We start from the raw sequence: 19,569 nt of genomic DNA on the forward strand, positions 1-19,569 counted from the left end.
TCTGGGAGACGCTCCTTGTAGAAGGACAGTTGAGCACTGTCTTCGAGTATACCGGTGAGGGCGCAGAGGCGGAAGAATTCCGCATTGAAGGTGTCTGGTGCAGCAGGTCGGTAGTCGAGGTGGTACAGCTTGGAGGCGGCCATAGCGGCTTCCTCGATGGGCTGGAAGGTCTGTTGTAAGACAGTCTCAAACGCGTTCCAGGTGTTCCAGCCGTTTCGTCGGGCTTGGGCGATGTATCCGTCTTTCCAGGCGATCACTTTCGGTCCGTCCATAAATGTTAGGGCAGTGACGATGCGGCTCTGGTCGGTGGCGTAGTCGGCTGGTCGTGCCTCGAAGAACAGGAAGAGTTCATTGAGGAAGGTGCGTAGATTGTCGCGATCTCCGTCAAAAACATTGGGGGCGCGGACTTTGGTTCGTCCGGCGGGGATGCCTGGTACGCCGAGAGGAACGACAGGAGGTGGTCCACCAGGTCCTTGAGGGGGTCCGCCTCCCGGAGGGGGCCCGCCGCCTTGCGGAGGTCCGCCACCCTGCAGCGGTCCATCGCCTTGAGGGGGTCCGTCTCCGTGGGGAGGTCCATCGTCGTACGGGGGTATGTCACCCGGAGGGGGTCCGTCGTGAGGTAGGCCAGTGGGCGAAGGAGAGCCACTAGGCGGTGCAGCAGTAGTAGGTGGTATCACAGGTTGTGCTGTCGGGATCCCACTGCTGGTGTAGCAAGTGGTTTGACCGGGTTGGGCCCCTGTCGCCTGGCGTAGAGAGGAGATGCTGTCTTGTGGAGTGTACACGTTTCCAAGCTGGAAACTGGGGAGGCTGGAACGAGGTGGGGTGTCTGGGACGCTCGGCTCGTTCGTTGTGCAGAACGAGTAGACCCGGGTCTGAGCTTGTTCTTGCTGTGTTGCGGACATAGTGGCATCTATGGGTTCCGTTGCCGTGTCTGCGTCGCTGGGAGGTTCGTCCGGGTGTTCCTGGAGAAGACCGCGAAGGGGGGTGATGGTTTCGTCGTCGTCTTGAGGAGCGGGGTTGTCTTCCAACAAAGGTGTAGCCTCGGTGGGCTTGTTCGCTATGTCTGGTAGGGAACTCATGCGGTGGGTAGCAGGACTGCGCGGAGGGGAGGGGGCTGTTGTTCGATTGAGGGCCCAAGTCGTTCGGATCAAGGCTTCCTGCCTTTTCTGTGGCGCGTTTCCGGTGGTAACGTTGGGGCTGCTCTGTCCGTTGTATCGGTTGGGGCACAGGTGGTTATTGCAATTGCGCCTGTTCTGTCCTTCTCTATTGAAGCTGATGTCGCGTCGATTCTCGGGGTTGTATCGGTGAATATGTTGGGCGCAATCGGTCCGCTGCGTATTCATGCGGAGGGGTACCTAGTCCAGGTGGAAGTTGCGTAGAGTCGCCGAATAGTCGGAATCGGAACTAGCGTCAGGGGACTCGTATCCGTTTCGAATGATGCGACGGTGAGATTCGTATAGTTCCCTGGCCCCAATGAGTAGATGTAGGCGTCGGCAGTGTTCGGCGAAGTCCGGGTCCAAAAGACTCTGAATGTTATGAAGATTCTCGGCCTGTTCGCGAATTCGAGCAGCAAAGTAACTGGATCTGTGGCGTTCTTCTGGGTCGTGGCTAACGGGGATGGGGGGAAGGGGTGGGCTGACGAGCCGTTGGAGATTATGAAGGGTGTTGACGACCTGCTGAACTTGTTCGATGAGAACCTGGATGTGTGCTTGCTCGGAGATCGGGGTAAGGGTCGAATGGTGGTTGGTGATGTCATACAACGCGCTCGCGTTGTCCCGAATTCTCGTAAGGAAGGAGAAGATGTCTAGTGGTTCGGGGCTCGAGGGGTTGCCTGCCGATGATTCTTGCTCGGTGTTGACGAGTGATGGTAGTTCGTCGTCCGCGTCGTACCCGTCGTACCCGTCGTCGCGGAGTACCCAATGCTCGAGTTCGTCAAGGATAGTAAACTCGAGGCTTGCCTGGTTTGGTGCCCAAGAACCGACGCTCAGGCAATATTCGTTCCAAACGGGGCTGTGAAGGACGGCTCGTGCGTGAGTCCTTCCGATCCGGTCAAGAGTCTGTTGACGGATGTGTTCGATAGTTGCCTGTCTCTGAGGCGTCGGTGCTACCGGTCGATCGAGGAGTAATCCTTCCTGGTAGGTCGCACGTCTGTATGCTTCGTCGAGCTGCCGAATGGAACGTTCAGCGTCCGCTGGTGTGGCTTGGCGTCGTACTAGGTTGTACGCTCGATGTTCCTCGGGGGTGCGGTTGTGGTTGTAGATGACTACCTCGTCGTCGACGTAATTGACCGTAGTATGGTCACGGCCGTGCGTTCGTCGAAGTCTATCTGCGAGTTGACAAATAGAGTGCGCCACGATGAATCCTATCCAGGGCGTGGTGGAAGAACTTCTGTTCTAATGTTACGCTGAAGTACTAACACAAGTCTATCCAGACTTATCACGCGGACTTATCCAAGTATGCGGTGTAGCACACAGGGGAGAGAGTATCGCGCAAGTCCCTAGATTGAGGGATATAGGGATACAGGAGGTAACAAAGAGGAGAACAGAAGTGGGGAGCCTCTACTGACTACAGGCCTCCTTATATACTATGTAGTGTTGTGCAAGGCCGGGCTCCAAGCCCTGAAGCCCCGGGTACCCGGCCCCGAAAAGCCCGGCCCAGCCCAGCCCAGCGTCAGGCTTTCAGGGCCTGAGGGCCCTGTCACGGACGCTGGATAGACGCCCCTTTTTGCCGCCCATTCCCCTCCCCTTGACGCCCACCTTCCATTTTCGGACCATTTCCTTTCTTAGCCCATCCCAGTTTGGACACTGTAGATACGTTCCCACTGCCACATGCTCCGTTCCCGTGATCACCATGCTCTTGCCTTTTCTTTCTCGCCCTTTGTTCTTCCTTTGTCATCTTCACTGCCTCGCTCTCGCGCCTTGTCCTTGGTTGCTAAGCAGCCCCTCTAGTATATAAGGGCCCCCTTAGGCGCTCCCTAGTCCCCATCTCGACCTCTTGGTCATTGGGACTAGGTGAGTGACCATAGCGTTGTATCTCCCTTTGATTGCTAACGCATAACTTGGTCATTGGGACTAGTCTGTCGCTGTCTGCGTGAAGACTAGCTTTCGTAGGTCTCGTACCTTTGTGCCGACCTCCGCTCTGCCCTCGTCGAGTTTTCTGTCACGTTTATCCCTCTCCCTCTCTCTTTCCCCTTTCGGCTCCTTGCCGCTCGCCTACGGGGTCGTCGCCGAACGTCGATCCGAGTCTACGCGCCTAGTCGCCGCGACAGGCCCGGCTTGAACTTCTGCAAGCCTGAGCCCAGCCCTCAAGCCCGGGCTTGTGGGGTACCTCTGTATCAGACTGTGTAGGGTGTTGTACAGGCATCTGAGATGCTAAAAGGTAAGTCAAGCTAGGAAAAAGTAAGGGACGGCTCACCAAGCTACACAGTGTTGCCTCACGATGGACGTGGTGCAGATGGAAGTGGCCGATAGGGTGAGCGCTAGACCTGCCTGATTCATGATTGCAGCGCTCACTCGCTCCCTACCGTCTTCTCTTCGCCAATTGTGGCCATGAGCATGCCGCTTACACTTTCTTTAACATGTAGCAAGACCTCCATACGAATAAAGGTACGTGTCAAATGCATCTTCCTCATGTATATGTGATAGACCTAAAGTCTGGGCTTTAGCCCGACCCGACCCAGGCCCAGCCCGAGCCCGCCACTAGGGCCCGGCTTGAGAGTTCAGTGAGCCCGAGCCCTCCAAAGCCGGGCCCTAGCCCGGGGTTTTGAGCCCGGCCCGGCCCCGCACAACACTAATACTATGGGGTACCGACCGTATTAGGAAGGGGGAGGGAACCGACCAAAGTGGGGAGGTATGAGGAGACTGTAAAGGAACGCGTCTGGTCGAGGCTGGGCCCAGTATAGTACACGGCCTAGGTCAGGGTCCCGCGATATAACTGAAAGGGGATAGAGGCGGGGCAGGGTCCCGAGTCTAGGTCAGGGTCAGGTAATGTAACCGAAAAGGGAAAGGGGCACAACAAGGGTCGGGGTCTGAGTCAGGGTAAAGTAATGTAACCGAAAAGGGAAAAGGTCAGGGTCGGACTCAGGGTCCGGTCATATAGACGAAAGGGGAAATATTAAGGGAGAGGGCCGGGGCTAGGAACATAGTCGTCAGGGGGCGGAACGGGGGATGATAGTGTACAGGCGGACGACGGAGGAACGGGAAGGTAAGCATAGGTCGCCGGGAACAGGAAGGGGGGTGGAGTGTACACGAGGGCAACGAGAAGGAGTAGTCCAATAACGAAAAGATAGGGGGTGGGCGTACCAACGGTAACATATATCATCAGAAGTTGCTTATATCCATTGAGGCCTCTGATAGGTTCTCATCTGGCCTCCGTGTAGGCCTATCACTATAACAAACCCCTCACACCTCCCCCATCTACCTAACCCCTTCACTACTACCTCGAACAACTGAGGAGACTATCCGACCTACATCCGGTCTGATTACCTCAGGTGATAGTTGCCTACTCTTTCTATTAGGTAACTCTCACGCACGTCACAACTCCAACGACGATACCTTTGTAGTCATCCTGAAGACCATCACGAGCAAAATCAGACAAATAAGACATATCCTGTTCTCGTCCACAACTCTCAGCTCGACGCCAATAGTTGTGCATAGTCACTGGACAAACCTCTGAAGAATCAGAGACGGTAGGTTCCATATCAGTAGAGGTTGTCGTATCAGCGTCGGAAGTGGTCTGAGGAGTTCGGGGTGGTCTGTTCCGATTGCCGACCATGGTTTGAGATCCGCCCTCGTCGGGATTAAGACTACTGTGTTGTCGAAAGTCGACTTGGCCCATGTGGATCATATCCGACAGCCACTGAGTCACCAGGAATGAGCGGTGAGATAGATTATGGTGACATCACGTACTCTCCCAATAGCAGAAGCTGGCTCTTGAGGAGCGTAAATGGGGATGACAAGGGGTTGAGTTGGAAGATCCGAGTCCGCTGTGTTGTTCAATGACATCGTTGTAGAAGCGTACGTGGAGAGAATAGGGCTGGACAGCTCGCTTGGAGGGGCGAGTACAGGATAAAAGACTCCGAATCTCTGATTATATATACTCGTTCGACATCGGGCGCCAATAATTTGCTGAAGGATATCTACATAATGAGTCAGTGTACGCTGATTGGAGATCCAAAGTGGCATCTACAAAGATAAAATAAATGTCAGTATCAAACTAGACGAGATGCTTTTGAGTCTCGTGCAACGATTCGAGGCACCTTGGACAGCAAACCAAATATCCTAGAAGCACAGTGAAACAACGCGGTGTATCTTCTCGCCGCAGAGCCAGTACCCTGAAAGATCTCCGAACATCGAGTTTGAACTGTGATAGATCCGTGTAATAGTGAAGCATCGATGCAATCTAACAGCACCCTCCTGCGAGGGGTGAGTACCAACTGCCGTGGGACGAAAGTAGTAGATAAGCAACGCAATTCGTGTTCCGCAATCGATACAACGGAGTGTTGCTTGTCGTGGATATCTTCTTCCAAGATCACCAGTGTTCCAAGACAATAGCAGGTGAAGCGAGGACAAGCCAGCGCCGTGCCCACCAAACCAGTACCACGAGGCGTCGAAATTAGGATGAGGTAGGATCTGCAATGAGAACATGAGTCGTTGCGAACACTTCTGATAAACGATAGAACAAAAGGAGGGTCTCATTTGTCCAAGCTTCCCCAGAAAACGCAAGCAACACAGGGGCCCAGCGTATCAATGATCATGAGCAGTGGAAGAGTCATTTGCCGCTGCGATTCCGAGTGTGACGAATGTAGCACGGGTGCTATTCAGATTAGAGGCGACCCCCGCCACCTCCTTGCAGCCTCAGGAAAAAGTAAGTGTAACATCAGTCTCATGATGCACAAGGTCAACTAGATACAATGCAATAGATAATCCACCACCGTCCGAATCTGGCTAGTACCCTTGTCCCCGGGTAGCGCAACCGCAACCCTGTTCCCCATTGCAACCTACCAATCACCAGTGCTCGCCCATCTCGGCGGCCGCCGCCCTGCAGCAGGAGGAAGCTCCCTCTTCTACTACTGTGAAAACACGCCCCTGGGAGAAGCGCGAGTACAAGCCCGGGTGCTCGGCGAAGCAGCCACGCCCGCCCCGACGTGCAACGGGTTGTAGGGTGTGCTCACCGTCATGGCTGTCAGGAATGGCGACCCGGGAGTCTGCAGGGAGAGGTACAAGTTTCTTGGCAAACCCGCACCAAGTCCCGGCACGTACAATGGTGTTCCCGGAGTAGTCACAGATGCAGGATTAGGGCCGCCGTGGCACAAGGGCATATAGGGGGATAGGCTCAGCTGCGGGCTGTTCGCGGACGTACCGGTGAGTAGCATGCCTGAGTACGAGCCACCCTCGACAGCTCAGCCATTTCCGTGGCGAACGACACGCTCTTTGCGAGGGCAAAGATGGTGTTTTCCCACGCTGAAGCGTTTGCATAGAATGTCAGCGAGAACATGATCTCCGGGCGTATGTAGTTTCTCTTAAACCGAGAAAGATTGAATATGTGTTACAATCAGGTGCGCTTGGATAGTCAGGATACCCACTCGCGATACAGAGTATGCCGAATAGGCCTACCCTGTCCTCCGCCCGTCGGGATTGTATGGACAGTGTACATGGAGCAACGCATTCCGGGAAATGTATACAGAAGCGAGTACTCACATTGGCGGGGTATATTTACCACCAGATTCCACATTTTGTCCGCCCCGAGCTTGGATTTGAGCCACTCCAATATGGATTCGCAATATGGATTTGCCCAGATCCTCCAGGATAAGCAAGAAAGAGACGAAAGCAACGAGAGTGTGAGGAAGCCGCAAGACTCCGAGTGGGTCTTGTTGTTACATTCCGTGCCTAAGTCCCTCCGGAACTCCGTCGGACACCGCGCTAACTCCACCGGACCTCCGGACTTGCTTACGAATAGACACTTACGTACTGGTTCCGATTTCCTTTCCGTTTCCTTTCCGTTCCTCGCCGGGGCCCATATGGCTTTCCGAGCGTCTACCCTAGTTCCGCTGGAATGTCCGTTTTCCCATATCAGTGCCTGGCGCCACTTACATCATTTCTCCACTTAGCGTCGGTATTCCGCCACCTCCGATCGGACCTCCACCTCCAATTTGGACTTAAGGGACACCGGCTTCTTAGTATATAAACCCCCGGACTTAGTGCAGCGTTCCTCAGTTCGGATATCTTGTTACCTTACGCTCCGTTTGTACTCTATCGGTCATCTTGATCCAATCTACTCTTCCTGTCTCCGTCCGTTCTCTGCCAACCTTCGTCCAATCTCCGTCCAATCTCCGTCCAATCTCCGTCCAATCTCCGTCCAATCTCCGCCCGACCCCCGACTCCGAAATCGAGGACACCATCGGGATCCTCAGGGCGTTGCCAATAGCTTCGCCGAAGTCCTCCTCCCGTGTCCGCCCAGCTCCGATCCCGACCCCCGGAACTCCGGCGGCACAGTCCTAACATATGCACTCACCATGTCGGTATTCGAGTTCTCCTTGAACAGGATTAGCAGTGCACTGTAATGTTGAAACTGGGTACTCACAGTCTTGATCGATGATGATCGATGAATGTGGGACAACCTGCTAGATGCCATCAGACTTATGGGACTTCACACACAACACTAGAGACATACTATTGCCCTAATCAACATATGCCCGTATGAGAGAACAACTGCATATTGACACATCATCTGTCATCCGAGAGTCAATGGTCAGTACGTACCAAGGGGGAGATAGGCATACAGAGGGGATGCAAGAAGTACGAAGTCAAGACGTGAATGGACACAATGGCAGGTTGATATTGGACCATGCGATGACGTCATCGCGGTCGGATAAGTGATTTTGGGCAGGCAAGTCCCCCTTGCAATTGAAATCTGCAGAAGCGGTTGGGGATGTTGAGGGAATTTAGAGAGAATGTGCATGTTCCCAGCAGATTCCCATCAAGGGGGAATTTACTGGGGAATCCGTGGGTAATATGCGTGGAATACACAGATTCCCTGCATGTTCCCTGCCACCGTAATCTGGCGCTTCACGCGGTGCTAGCAGTGCTTGGATAGTCCTAACTTATCCTTTTGCCGAGTCATGCCAACGGGTGCGTAATGGTTAGGAAAGGCCAAGTTATACCTGCCCAGAGAACCTAAACACTCTCACAAAGAGCGGCAAAGAGCGATTCCTGGCAGGTGGTGTCCGTCGTGATGCATACTCAAGAAACTCCTCAGGGACGGGTTTGTCACCTCTAGGTGAGCAAACAATGCCTGTATACCCCGCCTATACACTGTGACATGTACACAGGTATGCATATTCTCATCCCTGCCCTCGCAGTTATATCTTGCCGCGTTCTCCCCCGGTATCATATAATGACAGGCATACATGAAGACGGCCCCAGGCAGTACTTGACGCAAACATCTCGCGTGCGTGGCTACCCACATGGCGGAGACTTCTGTGGACACCACCGAGGACAGTCCCGCAAGCGAGAACGACCTCATAGTGGCATCCGCAATTGATATAAATCCACGAAACGAGGTATGTGCTCTCGCAGTCAGACCTCCCGGAGCCGCGGCCGCGATGCTCAGGATCGTGCAACTTTGGCCGCACCGAGGCCTCTCAACACCACGCGTCCCAGCACAGGAATCGCATTATGCAAGTTTTTGGTCAGATCAGACGTGTACACGCTGCCCCAGAACATCTTCCGCACCGAGCAAGTCAGGACGCACAAGCCTAACGTCGCCTCGTTGATGATAGGTACGACACTGTCCGACGATGTATGTACTGCCATCAGCACAAGTGGCAGAAGCTCTTCTTGGACGACTTCGGGGCTGTCCACCACCGGTACAAGTACGTTGTCTTGTACCTCAACTACAGAATACCCCTCGATTCACCCGTTCGCAGATGTTGGACCTTGTATGCTTAGGAAGGACATCAAAATTTCTGCCGTGCTCGCCACTCTGAGCAGAGTGCAGACGGCCTCGTCCAGGAGATGCGCCCGTGGGTGAGGCGGATCTGCTTGTCGCGGCCGCGAGATCTGGATGGATGAGTAATTGGCATTTTGGACTACAAAAGGTGTCACCGACGCGGTCCAAGTTGACGCAGAATTTGGTGACGTTTGTCATAGACGGCACTCGCTGACGAGGGCTGGTAGCAGAGAAAAGTGGTTGCTCATCTGCGATATTGGATCACATGGCTTCTGTTACGGTCTCAACGTGTCATGAGACACTATATTCCTACATATTCGCTCCGGACCTGTCTCGTTAAAGTATTCCATCTATCAGTCTAGTGGCGGTAGCCCGTACTTCGTCCTCTCCGAGGGCCATTGCGGAGCGAGCCTTACGTAGGCTTTCTGCGTGCTTTGAACCCCTGGCATGTGAAGGGCGACAAACATAGATTGGAAGAAATTCTGGTTAAGATCATCTGGTTAGCTAGTGCTGTTAGCCCTGCAGGACTCATATACACTTACGATGCCCCATATTGCGGTACCAGGGGGAAGTGATGTAGGCGGAGGATTGAAAAGGAGACCTTCGATTACGGGATCATCTGAGCGGCGGGGTTTGAGACCCCAAACAAATTCACTCATCGGTCCATGAACAACTATTCCACGCGTCTTGCCATCACCAGCCCAAAATTCATATTTGATAAAGGTCCTCCTGGGGTTGCGGCCACTAACGCTGTAGTTATAGTCGCTGGTCTGTGAATTCGCTCTTGCGACGTCAGAGAACTCGACCGGCGCGTCTTTTCGCCTTTCTTCGAGTGCATCATTGCGCGCGCAAGGAAAAACAACCTCGCGCAGACAACGAATCACCTCATGCGGAACCCACGACATGGAATGGCCTGAGAAGTTGCAATGTCAATGATTGCTCCTAGCACAGACGACAATGAATGGTCACCAGAGTCCAAGATTACTTGTAAACCTCCTTCGAGGTTCATCTTGCCTCCCTCGATAGACTTCCATTCTGTTCCTTCTTGCTCGTAAAACTCCATAGACAGGAGACGAATTGTCCATGTCGGACGCTCAGATCCTGACTGATCTAAGATGGGGATTCTGGGGCTCCAGTCGGGTGTACACGGATCCGTAGGGTCCCTGAGAGGCCATTTTTGTTCAAGGATATCCAGCTTGCGCCAGGGTTGATCTCACTAGATCATGTATAGATCAGACGCGACTGCATTAATAGGAAAGGCTGTCTACTCACATCCGCCCCTCACGGTGTGCTGCAAAAGGATCAATGGCACAGTAGACGATTATGCCCGCCTCCAGCTATGGATCAAAGAGCCTGAGCGATCAGTGGATAGCCATAACTAATCAGATGGTTCGTCTCACACTGTCCACACCTAATAGTCCATCGGCACCCTGCAGGGTGCCACATTCAGGCAGCCTGTGGGGCACCAGTTTCTGATGCTAGCCTCTGCCAGTTCGGATGCCTCGTCGACGGATCTGGTCCTGAGTCTTGGTAAGATTGGGGCGTGAGCATAGGGGCCGGGAAGAAGCCATGCAGACGTCTGGCTTGCGTAGGTGAAGGGTGATGATCTGTTGCCTGTATATACGTCACAAGTCAATGTGTCGCGCAATATTAGGAGATCTCATCAATCAGTCCCAGTGAGAATAGACATGGGCTTAGTTGTATTAGGTCGATTAGTACGGTAATTAGTAGGGAACCCCGACCGTAATCTCAATTCTACTGATTTCCCTACTTTGGCTGTATGCGGTTAGATAAGGTGGTATGGTCGCACGATATCATACAACCATACTTCGGGTCAGCTTGTTTGTTATCGGTTGCAGCTAGTTGCGCTCGGGTCGCGTCCGGTTCTGGTCGGGCAGGGACGGTTGTCGTTGAAACATGTCATTATATGCAAATTGATTGATACTGTATAAAGTTGGATGTCGTCGTATGGCTACACGGTACGATACAGCGACAAACAGAACAGCGGAATGGACTGGGATCACAGTGGAAACAGTTGGTTTTGGTGGGATACAGATGCGATCAACCTCTTATGCCACTGGCACGCGTACCATGCAGCAGTGGAGCTGCTGTGATGGGAGCCACCGACACAGGAGGGAGGCCGACACTTCCGACGTTCGACTTGAGCGCGCCCGATTGCGATACTTGCGATGACCTGAAGGTGGCCTCATCAGTAGGGTTCGGTAATGGGACTCAATAGCGGTGCTCCTCACGTACCGTCTACCAGAGAGCAATGCGTACAAGTTTCTGCATCGAGCCTTTGAGCAACGAGGCACAGGCAAAGAGTTCAAGCGACCTACCCTGCGATCCGAGGGACTCAGGGTCTTGTAGTGTGCCTTGAAGGCCTCCAACGTGCCGATGGCATCTGTGTACCATTTGCGCATGTATACCTAGGAGAATGAGTGAAGCCAGGACCTAATCTGGTGAGTTGAGTTGATTGGTACATACTTTGCTCCCTTCAGGTCCAGTTGGGAAGGCCACTGCGTTGTCTTGCGAGGTACGCACATTGTTTTTTGTCACCGTTGTCTGCGTAGGCTTGTCAGGAGGCAGTATTGAGGAGCAGTGCCTCTAGAAGCGACATAGTGTGAGTGGCTTGCAAACGAAGGGATGGAGATGGTGGACGTAGTGGATAGAGGCACAGAATCTACATCGAGCGAATCCGAACATAGGCGCCTAAAGCGCATGACATCACATCCTCACCGAGGGGAGAGATCGATGCCGAGAAAAGGGGGAAATAGTAAGGGGGAAAATAGTGGGGAAAATGCAGTGTGTGGATGTTGGTTAGCGTACTGAAGAACTCCTCCGGATCCTCGAGTCCAACACCTCCTCCTCTCTGGCCCTCCCCTCATGCCTAACTCCTTGAGTCTGGGGACAAATGGGGAACAATTAGGGGTGGTGAGCACGGCGAATCAGCGGGGGAGGCACTGGAGCGGCGATACGGGTTAGAGGATTGTAGAAGTCTTGAGAGTAGGAGCAAACAGCAACACGTGTGGTAGCTTGCCTAAAGGGCACAACCACTAGTTCATTAGCACACATAATTTTCAAGAGAGGCCTTATAGACATGTTAGAGCCAAGTGAGAGACATGTCGACGTCACCGGTGTAAGGACAAACACGTCCGATCTGGTCACCGTAAGGTCAATTAGAGACATGCATTGAGCGCCTAAAATGTTCCGTCCAATTCAAATCGAGACCTCCCGACCTCAACCGCTCTTGCACGACTTTCGCCGATCCAAAACGGCTGAACCCATGTAAGTTTTCACTGGGAATCAGTATTGACTGACCTCGCTGAAGTCACCGCGACTCTCCACATCGCTCGGGAAGGCGACATCGGGGGCGGAATCTGATCCACTAAGTGGGATGCTCATGTCTTCTAGATCCCGTGGAACGTGACTCTCGGGGACAAGTAGTGGCGTGCGGCTAGCTGAATTGCGTTGAGCGACTTCAACATAGGCGCCAAATTTGACGATCAAGTCATATCGTGCCTAACGTGGTACGTCCATTAGTACTAGATGCATTTGAGTCACTGCACTCATTGTAGTCACTCTTTCTAGCGCAGGTCCCGGTGTTTCAATCAGGCAATCCGTGCGAGCACGCACGATGTCACTTCGGATTATGTCAGAAAGTCCGGCCCGAACGAAAACTCCGTGATGACGTGCAACAGGTTCATGACTGCACTTCGCATCAGCAAGGTTTCCCCGACCGGACCAACTCGAGCAGCCAGAACTCACACTTGTGGTCGACGTGTTCATGGCTCGCGTACCCATGTCCGAGGGTTGTGACATGCAGGTTAGCTGTGACCCTCTTCGCCGTGATCGTACCGTAGATGCGGCACGCGCTCCCGTCGGGCTGGTAATTGTACGTCGGCTTGAAGCTGCTTTTGGTGCGGCGGAGGAGGGTGTCGAAGAACCCGCGCGAGCGACCCGCGAAACAGCCTGGAGCACGGGAAGCATCGCGGCGTGCTCCTTCAGAGAAGTCGCCTGTCCGATGTTGAACTTGGTGCCGTCGCTACGGAAGCCGTCGCTGAGGTAGAGTCAGTCGCAAACGGCATCTCGGAGGTTGATGCTGAGATCTTAAATGACTAGAGATTAGCATCTATGCTTCGCCACGTATTACTACGAAACATGGAGGCGACTCGACAGGCGCGCGGCTGCATCTGATGGGCAACGTCTACAATGATCATCCTGCGGCCTTAAGGAGGCCCAAAAAGAGCTGCAGATTAGAGGTCAACTCTGAGATTAAAATGTACATAGCAAGCATGACTTACATGAAAAGGCTATCTCCCAGATATATCCGGGATCGGATATGCAAATTACTGCCATATGTTGCGCGTCTAGGGTTTACAGACTCACAAGGCAGTGTAAGCGGGATAGGCATACACTGTCCCCCGCACGTGGGGATAGTTTGGCGATCCACGCGAGCCAGCGCATTCCAGACAAGGTTTACATACAAGATCAAGTACGCACATTCCGGGCAAAGCAAACCCGTCACCATGTCCATATCAGTCTCCATAGACGCCAGTAGAAGGCGCGTGAGATATCCGGGTTTAGGGCAAGTCGGCCATCAAACCGACGACCATCAAGCTAAGTAGGAACAAAACACAAGTCCGAACGGTCAAGCCTGCCAGCTCTCCGATAGAATATGACTCAGAACAGGTGCCGTATCATGTGTCGTTTTGTATCACCGTCATGCTGAAACCAGCGTAGTCTACTCGAACTCGACATCGATGTCCTCGTCTACATATTTCAGATGCTCCGGCCTGCTCGTGGGCTGCGTTCGCTGTCATTCACTTGTCGATGGCTGAGGACGCTCTGCGCGCCTGTGCTTTTTGAGAGTTGTACTGTCACGATTAGAAGACCCATTACCACCCCTCAGTTCCTCCCGCCTACTTTATGGCCGTTCGTGAGGTGCTTGGACCCGATGACTTCTCCGCGACCTCCCACCTTGACGCTGACGTCTCGGACGTTCAAGGACCTTGCATCTCGTGGATCACTGCCCTGATCTGCGTTCCATGAGGTATCCGGGGGATCGTCTTTGGTTTGCTACGGACCCTTTGATTTGTGGCGTCCTAAGCAGCACTTTCTTGAAAGACGCACTGCGTGCTATGCCCCGGTTGCGTTCAGTACATGTGGGCTTTCTGTGGATGGAGGAACACGGTCTTGGCTGGGACGCTATCGACGCGATCTTGTCCGCATCTCAGCTACGCGAATTTACGATCAGGACGTACCTTTTCTGCCCACGAGAAGCTCCGGCTCGGGAAATTCCTCTCGACCACTTCGCTCGCCTCACGACCTTCCATTACGCGCGATTGCCATCTCACTTCGGATTGCACGGGGATGTCCAGCGTGAATCTCTTGCCGTCGTCGTTGGCAACCTCAACCTCTCCCTCGAACGTCTCCGTTTGCCCAGCGACCTCGCTCCGATCGCGACGCTCGCATCGCTTCCTTGGCCGCGGCTACGCGAACTCAAGCTGGACGGCGCTTATCCGCCTAACCTCGATGTGCCTCTCATTTACGTTATCTCACGAATGCCTAATTTGCGCAAACTTGCTCTTTTATTTTCCTTACCTTGGGATGACCAAAGCCAAAGGAAAGCCTTGTGGCCACGCGGATGCTCCCTGGATTTCCCCCTTCCAGACCTCGAGGAGTTAACGATCTCCTATCCTGATCCGGAAGATTGTTTGTATTCCCATCTTCCCCCCACCCTTCGACGTCTGTCACTCCGATGTTGTCCCCATCATTGCGTACATGTTTGGAAGCCTGGGGACTGTAGACGTTGGTACTCTCCCATACCACATGCCTCCCAACTCTGGCGGATTTTGTCGGACGTCAAGGTCCCTCTGCTCCAACATCTTCAGTTGGAGTACATCATCGACTACGCAGACGGTGCACTGCTAGGAAGCATCGCAACTCTCTTCCCCGCCATATCTTCCCTAGAGATCCATCGCTTTCGAGATGACGACAATGCGAAGGTTGCTATTGTACGTACCTGACTCTGTGTATAGGTCGCAATCTAACTTCTACTCTGCATAGATGGATATCATTCTGTGCTTAAAAGAATTGCGTCAATTGCGGATGATCAGTCTCCATCTCGACTTCCCAGAAATCCCGGAACCAAGCTGCCTCTCGCGGAGGGGAGGCTACTACCTCAGTCCGAAGGATTTCCACGACCAGAAGACGATGTTCGCTGCCCATGCCAATACATTAGCTCGTGCCCTCAGTCGCTCCGACTACAAGCTCCGGCTATTGGGGAGAGGGGATGACGGCGGCGAGTGGTTTCTTTATCATATTTTGACAGGTGAAGGCGCCGATACTTGGCAGATCCGCCTTGACCAAGACGGTCGTGAGGTGCGTCAGGGTTTCGCGGATCGGAACTCATGCTCATGATTTCACAGGAGGTCGTTGCGAATGTATTTTGACACGTGATCGGCGACAATGCTGTTTGATAGGTCATCGCCTGTGTTCCCCTAGGGAAACGACAACAAGCGCATCGCGTCTAATCAGTTTGCGAACTCTTGGCTACAATATGCTCCTACGGTACTTGGAGGACGCTCTTGAGGTCCCCAGTCGAGAGTGGCTCGACGACGACGAAGCCGTTACTCGTCCACTTCCAAAACCCAAGACGCACAGCGCCACACGGGAGCGTGACGGTATTGACCATGATGTTCTGTGGTTCCACATTCAGGCTCCTTGGCGAAGATTTCACCGGAGATGACCACACTGAAGGGCTGTTCCCAGCTCGGTCTGGCGAGTCGCGGCCTCGCCTTGGGTAGCATAGATGCCAGTACAAGGCGCGCAGTGACACGCCATGTGCAATGGGGGGACTTGCATGAGTCTTTAGATCTCATGGATGGGTTGAATGTTTCGTATGTAGGGTACATGCATTGCGAAAGAATGCGACAAGGTCAGTACAGGTGACTCCCTTCGTGAACCACTTCCACGTGCAGGTCCCCATCGTATACAGCCCGCGTCACGCGGAAGACCATCCAAATTGAAGTCGGCCTGTGTTTAAACATCCAAATCTCCTGCAGAGACGTAGCCATCGCGCGGGCCAATTCGCACGCGGCTACCTTCAACGTGTCTTCAAAAGAGGTGACCACTTGGTTGGCTACAAGTGGTCTGTCCACAATAAGACCGCCAAATTGTCTTCCGAACGTGGGTGGGGGCATGTTGCGAAAGTCGAGATGCAGCTTCAGGATGCTGAGAGACGCGAGGGGTGCTAAAGCCTGCGCGAGATCTGACTGGATTTATCGACACAGACGTCAGCAGATCACCGGGATGAACAATGCACACAGACCGACTCACCAGTGAGATATTGTCGCTCCTCTCTGTCCGATACCGATGAATCTCTAGCGTAGTGAGACGCGGAAACTTGACGGCTATCAGCCGAAGCAAGCTGCCTTCTTTCATGTCTTCCTTGTACTCTACCTCAAGGGTGTTCAAGTACGGTGTATCACAACTTCTGATGACATCGAACAAGTTGGAAGCGGAGGAGAGAGGGCACCGAATCTGGTCACCGAGATAACGCGACACTGCCTGCATCTGGGCTTGGATGCATTGATGTGGCCACGATCGTAGAGCGAGAGAGCTTAGGGAAAAGGGTAGATTGGTATAGATCTTGTCTGAGGATTCAGGACGCGACACGCGGAGGCACTCCAGCTCAGGCCATGGAAGCGTGGCGTCAAAGCCCTCGGGCCAAATCGTGTGATTTTTGATCCCCTGTTGGTGCGAGACTTCCAGCGAAAGGCTGCGGAGAAAAGACATTGGTGACAAGAGAGAGACGATGGGTGTGGTAAGGGAGACCGGATACTCTCCACGGAGTGTGAATGTGCGCAAACACGGCCAGTCCAACTTGGACATTGCGGAGATGGGGGCGCTTTGCACGGGGAGCTCGAGGTGTTCGAGACAGTGGTGAAGCCGATTTAGGAGGTGATCTAGCGTCGAAATTTCGGATGGGAAGTTCCACAACTGGAAGTAGCTATGCAAATCATAGCGGAAGGTGGTAAGCGGAGCGACCACAAGAGCGCTGAACTCGTCATGATCCACGTCGACAGGGGAGAGGTAGAATTCATGAAAGTGGAGGTGGCGCAGCTGCGGTATTGAGAGGATTGTTTTCAAGGTATTCCAGGATATGCCGTGTTTCTTGATGTCAAACGACCACAGGATCAGAGTGGTTAGACGAGGTAATTCATGCAAGACCCTCTCGAAGAAGACGCCACTGAAAGCTTCGCAGACTAATGGGTCTTCGGTATCTGGAATACGCTCGGAAAGAGGAGGACAGTAGCATGTGATATGCAATGTTCTGAAAAAACTGATGTGAGATGATACGATGACTGACTACTGGCACGCCGACTCACCTGACATGTGGCCACAGCGTGGATGGAAGGATCGGGCGGGTCCGGGAGCTGCGAGGTGAGACAGCGAGCTTCTGGCGACATTCACTGAAGAGAATAGGCATGGTTGCGTTGCGAAGCCAGCGACATGTGCACGAAAGAGGGCGAAGCCCTTGATTGGGTCGCAGCATTTCGAATAACTCCAGAAGGATGTCGTCGTTGAGTCGGGTCAACCTATGCAAATCAGCTACAAGGACAAACGTCGAGGCTGCCTCTCACATGTCATTATGAGTATACATATGTGATGAAATCGTATGTGACGGCAGATAATCAATAATTGGTGGCCTAGTTGCAATTGAGGTCCGAGAGATGGCAGTAGGATAGCCGCGCGGCGGCCATGCTGCGCTAGCTTTCAATGCAATTATGCAGTCGCTCGGATTTTCCCGATCAAGGAGGGGCCAAAGGCGGTCGTATGCCTGTTGCCGCCGCCCCATACGTTCACTGACAGCCCGAAAGGAGCGTCATACACCGCAGATTTCAATAATGATATGCTAAGCAATCCAAAAAATTTTCTACCGAAACGACAATCTCACGTCGAAGGTATTGAGCATGATGACGACCGACCCGCTGCTTGATATGGCACGGCCGCTGCGAAAGCTGCAACGTGTGCGAGACCGGTCTGCCAGAAATCATATAGCTCAATGTTCATACATCAAAAATAGGGTGCCGGCCATAACACCTAATGGGAGACCGAACATTTGGGAAAAGAACGCTGTAAGGACACAGATGCTGGGATGAGCCAGTGATCGACACTGAAATCAATACTCACAACCGATGGTGAAGCCCCCGGCCCAATCCCCCCTGAGACAAGAGTAGACGACCGCAACAAAGAGCGGAAAAAAAGCCAAAGCTATGGTGGCCCAGAGTATACGGCCGAACTGCGGTCGCTCCACAAATTCAACGCCGCGATCCGATTGCTCTGTTAGAGCGCGCACTATCTCACGATTGCCTGCCTGGTGTTCAGGGTGCTTGAGTAGGTATCGCATGCATGCATTGCGCGGCGGTGTATGCTTTTCTGTGCCCATCCTCCGTGGAACTATATGCGCATGATTATCGCCCTGCAGTCTCATATTCAGACTTGTTGGCAAATGTCTCAGGGATGACCTCAGTGGACTGACCTTGACCGTAGTAACATACCTGTAGACACGGTAATCGTTATTCTGAGGAGCAGACCCATGATGGACAAGCCAGCAGGATTGCTTACCAGAGATCCATGAAGGAGAAGTACTTCCCGCTCCACGTCCGTAACTCGTCGTATGCACTTGCGAGCTCCCGCAACAGAGCCGCATCGTCCCGATCGCGATGAATCTCGATGTGCCTGTGATCGAACCCTCTGAAGACATCCAGCTGAAAGACGTCCCAGGGCGGATTCCAAGTAGATGCGTCGCGAATGGCCGGGGCCTGTCTTTCCACGTCCGGCGGCGCCGGGATTGCCTCGAGCTGTGGGATCGCAATGCTGTCTAGCGCAGCGATGAGAGGGAGACTGCCTGTGCTATGTCGCGAGAGAGGACTGGAGGACACTGCGTCCTAGACAGCTTCAGGCTGAAAGGCATTTGTGATTGGGAGACCGACAAAGTCTACAGAGGAAACGTGAGAAGGATCTACGAGCATGGGCTGCGGAGATTGGTTTTGAGAGCGATAACTACCGCGTGCGTCTGCCGGAAGAGACCGCAACAGGTATTCTGGATGAACTGGGTGGACTGCCGTAGGCTGAGCACGATGCGCGCCAATCTCCGAATGGGGGCCAGGTCCCGGAGAAGCCTCGACAACCTTGACTGTCCACGACTTCGACATGCTTCCACTCGGAGCAAAAGCCGACACAACTCCATGGACTCCAGCTACGCGCTGCTGATATGGAACTTGCGGGAGAGGGCGTGGAGCACGGGTGTCGTGCCGGGTTACCGAGCGGGTACCTGTGGGAGCGACCACAAATGATTGCATCCTTCTAACGGCGGCTGGGATGCCAAGGACATCTGGCGAAGATTTGAGGACATGGTGAGGCTCCCAGATCCGCTCGGAAGCTGTGTCATACGGACTAGCTGCACGCTCAGGCGGTGCATGTGGCTTGCTCGCGAGGTTGATAGGAGGGGGTGGGAGTCCTGACAAGATGCTCGATGGCGCAAGGGACATAGGCGAAGCAGGTGTGTACTGAAGGACATCAGAAAGGTCTTCCTGACCACGCCGTTGAGAA

At 53.5% G+C, this 19,569-nt stretch overlaps 5 protein-coding genes across 5 annotated transcripts; 1 reads left to right on the plus strand and 4 right to left on the minus strand.

Annotated features, from left to right (window-relative positions):
- Positions 1-1,355: 1,355 nt before the first annotated feature.
- DICSQDRAFT_172271 (uncharacterized protein) lies at positions 1,356-5,003 on the minus strand (the record flags this gene model as incomplete). The annotated part of the gene is made up of 5 exons (XM_007368006.1): positions 1,356-2,165; positions 2,214-2,322; positions 4,532-4,608; positions 4,669-4,857; positions 4,908-5,003. The coding sequence occupies 5 exons, from the start codon at positions 5,001-5,003 to the stop codon at positions 1,356-1,358; spliced, it is 1,281 nt and encodes a 426-aa protein (XP_007368068.1).
- A 7,596-nt stretch (positions 5,004-12,599) lies between these two features.
- DICSQDRAFT_172272 (uncharacterized protein) lies at positions 12,600-13,498 on the minus strand (the record flags this gene model as incomplete). The annotated part of the gene is made up of 3 exons (XM_007368007.1): positions 12,600-12,658; positions 12,718-12,966; positions 13,453-13,498. The coding sequence occupies 3 exons, from the start codon at positions 13,496-13,498 to the stop codon at positions 12,600-12,602; spliced, it is 354 nt and encodes a 117-aa protein (XP_007368069.1).
- A 195-nt stretch (positions 13,499-13,693) lies between these two features.
- On the plus strand, positions 13,694-14,978 carry DICSQDRAFT_65656 (uncharacterized protein; the record flags this gene model as incomplete). The annotated part of the gene is made up of 2 exons (XM_007368008.1): positions 13,694-13,893; positions 13,958-14,978. Coding segments are annotated over 2 exons (1,221 nt in total), but the record flags the coding sequence as incomplete, so codon positions are not given.
- Positions 14,979-16,068: 1,090 nt separating this feature from the next.
- On the minus strand, positions 16,069-17,551 carry DICSQDRAFT_65575 (uncharacterized protein; the record flags this gene model as incomplete). The annotated part of the gene is made up of 2 exons (XM_007368009.1): positions 16,069-17,322; positions 17,348-17,551. Coding segments are annotated over 2 exons (1,458 nt in total), but the record flags the coding sequence as incomplete, so codon positions are not given.
- A 585-nt stretch (positions 17,552-18,136) lies between these two features.
- DICSQDRAFT_65679 (uncharacterized protein) lies at positions 18,137-18,752 on the minus strand (the record flags this gene model as incomplete). Its single annotated transcript, XM_007368010.1, has 2 exons — positions 18,137-18,455; positions 18,583-18,752. Coding segments are annotated over 2 exons (489 nt in total), but the record flags the coding sequence as incomplete, so codon positions are not given.
- Between the last annotated feature and the right edge of the window lie 817 nt (positions 18,753-19,569).

Source organism: Dichomitus squalens, assembly GCF_000275845.1.
Source record: "Dichomitus squalens LYAD-421 SS1 unplaced genomic scaffold DICSQscaffold_31, whole genome shotgun sequence".
Classification (NCBI taxonomy): Eukaryota; Fungi; Basidiomycota; class Agaricomycetes; order Polyporales; family Polyporaceae; genus Dichomitus; species Dichomitus squalens.